Source organism: Prosopis cineraria, unplaced genomic scaffold, assembly GCF_029017545.1.
Source record: "Prosopis cineraria cultivar Desert tree isolate PC_DT_omini unplaced genomic scaffold, ASM2901754v1 PC1079, whole genome shotgun sequence".
Lineage (NCBI taxonomy): Eukaryota > Viridiplantae > Streptophyta > Magnoliopsida > Fabales > Fabaceae > Prosopis > Prosopis cineraria.
This window is the reverse complement of record NW_026556404.1, coordinates 3,666-9,513: the sequence shown is the minus strand read 5'-3', so window position 1 is coordinate 9,513 and position 5,848 is coordinate 3,666. Positions and strand designations below refer to the sequence as shown.

The 5,848-nt window shown below is 29.0% G+C and overlaps 1 protein-coding gene across 1 annotated transcript; it reads left to right on the top strand.

Moving 5' to 3' along the window:
* Positions 1–665: 665 nt before the first annotated feature.
* LOC129299212 (leucine-rich repeat receptor-like kinase protein HAR1) lies at positions 666–5,540 on the top strand. Its single transcript, XM_054937673.1, has 3 exons — positions 666–1,359; positions 3,719–3,862; positions 5,461–5,540. Exons 1-3 carry the CDS (start codon positions 666–668, stop codon positions 5,538–5,540), a joined length of 918 nt encoding a protein of 305 aa, XP_054793648.1.
* Positions 5,541–5,848: the final 308 nt, after the last annotated feature.

The window sequence follows — 5,848 nt, the reverse complement described above, 5'->3', positions numbered from 1 at the left end:
TCTATAATTGATGAAATTTCCTAGACATTTTCCATATCATTGATGTAGCCCTAGAAAAGAAATTTCCTCTTATTTTTCTATACCAACGCTTTAAATCAAGTCAACTTGAATATCTTTAGCGTTGAGAAAGGGCCAGAATAATTCCAATCTTACATAAAAATATTTCTGTAATTTATTATTCATTTTATTCTTTATGTTCTCTCCCTAAATTTCCGATTCCTTTTATTCCGTTTTTTATAAAATTTATAGAAAGAGAAATATAGGTGAATTTTATAATAAAATTTCCTATTTAATCCTGCAATTGAATATAAAAAGAAAAATTTAGAACACTTGTTTTAATCAGAAAAATTTATTGGCTCCCTTTTTTTTGGCTCTAATTGTATGGACCTACTTTCATTTCATGAATAGGATCTGTCTTAGTATTCCACTTTTAATTGTACTCTCTACTAAAAAAGATTACATTTAATTATTGGACTGAATTTGAATAGTCCACTTCTTTTCCAGCCATAAATATGAATACTTTCATTAGATTCACAATTTATTCCACTTTTATTATTATTGAAGTTATTATTGAAGACCAGTGCTAGCTTATCAATATATATATATATATAGCATGACCTTCTTGACTATCCACTTCAATGTTAGAGGCCTTGAACCAATTCATGATGGCGAACCTTTGGTTTCATTTTTCCTTCTCCATGTTCTCATTGCTTTGCTATCTCATGGTCTGTCCAACTTTATGTCACACCAATTTCGCCAAAAACGATGAATTGGCACTTCTTGCTCTCAAAATTTCTGTGAGAGACCCATTCAACCACTTGTCTAATTGGTCAAACTCTTCCTCCATTTGCAATTGGGTTGGGGTTACTTGTGATTCTAAAGGTGAGAGAGTAAGTGTATTGAATCTTGCTCACATGAGTCTCATGGGCACCTTGCCGCCACAAGTGGGGAATTTGTCCTCCCTTGTTGAACTTGACCTTCATAATAACAACCTTCATGGTGAGTTACCGAAGGAGCTGCTGCAGTTACACAAGTTGAAAATTTTCAACCTTAGCTATAATGAATTTGATGGGAAAATTCCAGCTTGGATTGGAAGTTTATTTGCTCTTCAACACCTGGTCTTTCAAAATAATAGTTTTCAGGTTGTTATTCCTCCAAATGTATTGAATTTGTCGAAGTTAGAGACATTGGATTGGAATAACAATTTCATCCATGGATCTATTCCACTTGAGATTGGAAGGCTTCAACATTTAAAGATTTTATGTGTAGCAGGGAACAATCTTTCAGGAAATATACCTCCAACTATTTCTGGCTTATCCTCACTTGAGCTGATGTCTTTGTCATTCAACTCTTTAAAAGGTATGCCTTTCATAATATCAGATAAATTTATACTTGCTCCAAGTCATCTCAAACAATTTTGTGTTGGTGTTAGTGCATCTTAGGATGAGCTATTAATTACAATCTCTCGTTCAACCTTCATTTGCCCAATTTTGTTCATTATTTAAAAAGAATACACACACACATATATACATACATACATACATAAATACATACATATATATATATATATATATAAAGCAAATAGATATATCATAGGAGTGAAGGGAAGCTCCACTAAAGAATAATGATAATGTTTGGATTGATGGATTTGAATTTAAATTTAGATTTAAAATCTTGTATTTCAAATCTCTCATTTAAAATTCATGTAATTAAAATCCTTAGTTTGGGTAGTTTAAAAAAAATCAAATGAGAGATTAAAAAAAAAAGATATGAGAGTCATTGAGACAGACATCAATAGTGAAAACACAAAAAGAACAATATGTTTGAAGTGGTTGAAATTTCAAATGACTAGAATGTAGAGTAAATTTGAAATTGCAAAGGCAATATAAAAAACATAGATTTGGATCCACAAATTTTTGTATGTCTAAATAAGGAATTTGATCCAAATCTAAATTCTTGTTAATCCAAACGCAACATAAAATAAGAGTTCTATAAAAACTCAATGGAAACGGAGAAACATGTATTGAGTGTAAATTTTTAGGTGAATTCTGTGTTTTTTCTTATTGACTATAAACATCATTGTAATTTTAACTGAGATGCATGAACAGGTGTAAGGCACAGAATTACCAGCTTCTGATTGGATGGCGACTAATGTTTAAGATGAACCACCTTTGGATCTTATAATTAACTAATGTATAAAAAGTTGTAGGTTTGTGAGCTGTATAGATTGATTAGTGTGTGGCAGTAAATCAAACATGACGCATAGGTATAAATTAACTAAAATTAAATATTAATTATGGGCTTCCAAGCTTGTGTTTTTCGGTTCCCTGAGTTAAAATTTACTATCTATCCCCCAATAGTCCTTATCATTCTGACCATGTCCAATTGACAACTCTTCGCACGCAAGAATTTTATGGATAGGGTGGAAAAAAACATTTTCAAAAGTAACCACCTTTTTAGGCTATGTTCATATAAACTAGTGCAGCAATTAAAATCAAAGAAGGGTGGGAGATTTTTTTTTTTAATATATAGATGTATACATCAACTATGGTATTTGAATTTTCATTTTTACTTTTTATTATCAATATTTTAAAAAATTTATTTTATGATTTGAGAGAAATGTTATTGGATATCTGATGATGTATAATAATGTAAAAATTAAAAATGCAACATATAAAAATATAATACATTAACTTTACAAAAGTACTTCAATATAAAAAACTATGTAAAGAATTTGATCATATATTAAGCATGATTGCCTTCAATGGGAAAATATTCGTGAGTAATAAAAAAACTATGTGAAGAATATAAAAACAATTAACATTTTATCCGTATTTTTTACAATATTATATATATATAATACACTGTTTTCATCCATTTTTTGTGTTATAGTTATTGTTAAAAATTCTAAATTTGTTCATATATGTTTTGTAAGTTTTGATATCTATTCTTAAAAACTTTTCATATTATTTATGATTTATTTTTAGAGTAAAATACATTAAGCTACACAGCTTTGGCTTTTTGGTTAGTGTACTGCATTATATATATCCAACCAAAAAGTTGGAGGTTCGTACTAGCATCAAAGAGAAGAATAAAATATATTCATTTATCTTTAATTTTCTTAATATTAATGAAGCCAGCCTATACTTTTCAAAATATACACTTTAGTTTCATTTTTTTTTAACTTTGTTGAAAGTAATTTATCAAAGATTGTCAAAGGTGAATAATGGCAATTTAAACTTACTAGCATACCCTTCATCCAAACCATTAATTCCATTCCTAACCATAACAGTCTCCCTTGCCGTTGCACGAAACAACGCATGCAACGCACGACATAATGATGCGCTTTTTTTTTTTTTTTATCCAATCATTTGCGCACCATAATAAATATTATAGCTCCAGCACACCAAAAAAAAGTACACTTCCAAAATTTATCTATTTATGGTAATGAAATTTTTGGTCCAATAATATTTGGTTACAAATTAATTAAAAAAGAGCTCAAATTAGCGGCTACACATAAAATAATTTGTTTGGTTTAAGAGCTTTATCATTGTCCTATTTTTTAAATACAAAGTCAGTAATGATAATATTTTGATCAAAATAACCTTAAAAGAATGCATTCATAAGATTATTATTGTTACTCATTTTTCTTTTTTATCATAATCATTTTGTACATGAGAACTCATAATAATGTGGTTTTCTCATTATCATATTGTAGGAGATATTCCCAAAACAATTGGTGCTCTCACAAACATGAAAGTTATATACCTAGAGATTAACAAGTTGTCTGGGCAAATGCCAAGAAGTATTGGAAACTTGACTATGCTTCAGGAATTATATCTCAATGACAATAACTTAGAAGGTAAGCTTTCAACCAATCGTAATGTATAGCTTTTCATCAATTTTGTGTTATTTTTGTGTGTTGTTATTGATCACGCGGTCCATCCGTCAACTATATTTGTCTAATATTTTTTCGAAATATTACTCTATTTACCTCTATTTTTCTGTTAAAAACAGAGATGAGCATATAATATTGTTATTGATTTTGCAAAGATTTGCAATTTCAATTCCATGTACAATATGGGTATTCAAATTATCAAAATTAGCACAATTTATTTAAATTAACTTCCCCAGAGAAAGTTAATGTTTGATAATCCCTAAACTACTGTTACTTTTCAAGGAAATATACTAAGATGCATTGGAAAATTGATTTTGCTTTTAAAATTTTATCTCGGTCTCAATAATTTACAAGGTATACTATTTGTAAATTGTAATATGGTATCATCAATTTTTTGTTTCCTTTTTGTTGTTGTTTTGTCTTTTGAAACTTAATAATTATCAACTTAAATGCTAATAGCTTTCTAGTCAAAATACCATTAATTACGTGTAATATTAGAGTTGAAACATATTCATTTGAGTGATAATGTTAATATGGAGTACATCAATATTAAAATATAAAGTCTCCACATCCGTTGTTTCTCTCAAATTGTAAATAAGAAGTAAAAAATTGAAAAAAATATAAAACTTGAAACCCTATAGTTTTACCAAATTCTAAGAATCAGTCTAGAGCAAATAATGAATTATGATTCTATTTATCTCTATTTTAAGAGCTAAAAACAGAGGTAAATATATACGGCTATACACAGTGCCAAATTTTATTTATTTATATTTAAGGTGTTGGGCAAAGGTGCAAGAAAGAGAAAGAGACTTTGAAATTTCATTATTGATTTTTTTTCTTAATAATGGTTAATAGTTCACCACGTCATCTATCATATAAGAATTCATTTGCAATATTATCACTTTCCTGGTATTTCAAGGTTCTATCAGCAAGGCCGTGTGTAACACTAGTCCATTAAGGATGTTATCTTATGCCTAAAAAATGTTCACTTATATCCTATATAATCAGTCATTCTTTTTCTTATTAAGCATTAATGTTAATTATATATTTTCATTAAGAGTTTATTACTTACTTTTATCTTGGATAACCAATAATTAATTTTTTACTAAGCATTAATGTTAATCATATCTCTTCTTTAAAAATATATGGTCGCATATACTCTGCCACAACCACTTTGTCATTTCATCTCTTCTTTTCTCTCAACCAAATCATTTCTTGCTCTACCATTATTTTCTTATTAAAAAAAATAGCTCTTGCTTAGTCGTTTCCATGGCGTGGCTTGATTGATAACTTGATTTCTCATTTGTCATTATGAAATCAACAAATCCTTTTATTTGTTCATAGGAGTTTTGCACTTCTAATAAAAGAATAAAGAAATCCAATCGTAGATGGCCATATATATTAGGTGTGTTTTTTCCTCTTTTACCCTTTATTTGTGATTGTTTTAATTTTTATAGAATTTGAAGTGGCAAAATAACAATACATTCGACCTCTAAAATAATTTCACCTCAATCTCTAAAACTCCTTCAGATGTCCCTGTCTTTGAGTGTTTCGTTTTGAAGGTTGTAGAGGACTGAACCAAGAGCCAATTCCTAATGTAATAGGTGGAATTGGATGGCCCAATCTGTTTAGAAAACCATGACTTTTCTTGTGGTTATGTCGTCATTAGTGGCTATTGGTGCCAAATATGTCAAAATTAGAGACCTTGGACTGGAATTTTAGTTCTATCCATGGATCTATTCCACTAGAGATTGGAAGGCTTCAATGTTTAAAGATTTTATGTTTAGCAAGGAATGACATTTCAGGAAAAATACCTCTAGCTATTCCTAGCTTATCCTCACTTGAATTGATGTCATGCAACTGCTTAATAGGCATGTCTTTAATAATATCAGATAAATTCATATATTTCTATAAATCATTTCAAAAAATTTAATATGTGTTAGAATGTCT

Excerpts from the sequence above, each read along its gene's own strand:
- LOC129299212 (XM_054937673.1), top strand. The coding sequence starts at position 666 with ATGGCGAACCTTTGGTTTCATTTTTCCTTCTCCATGTTCTCATTGCTT. Across the intron at positions 1,360-3,718 it reads GTCATTCAACTCTTTAAAAG|GAGATATTCCCAAAACAATT; the intron begins GTATGCCTTTCA and ends ATCATATTGTAG. Across the intron at positions 3,863-5,460 it reads CAATGACAATAACTTAGAAG|GTTGTAGAGGACTGAACCAA; the intron begins GTAAGCTTTCAA and ends TTCGTTTTGAAG.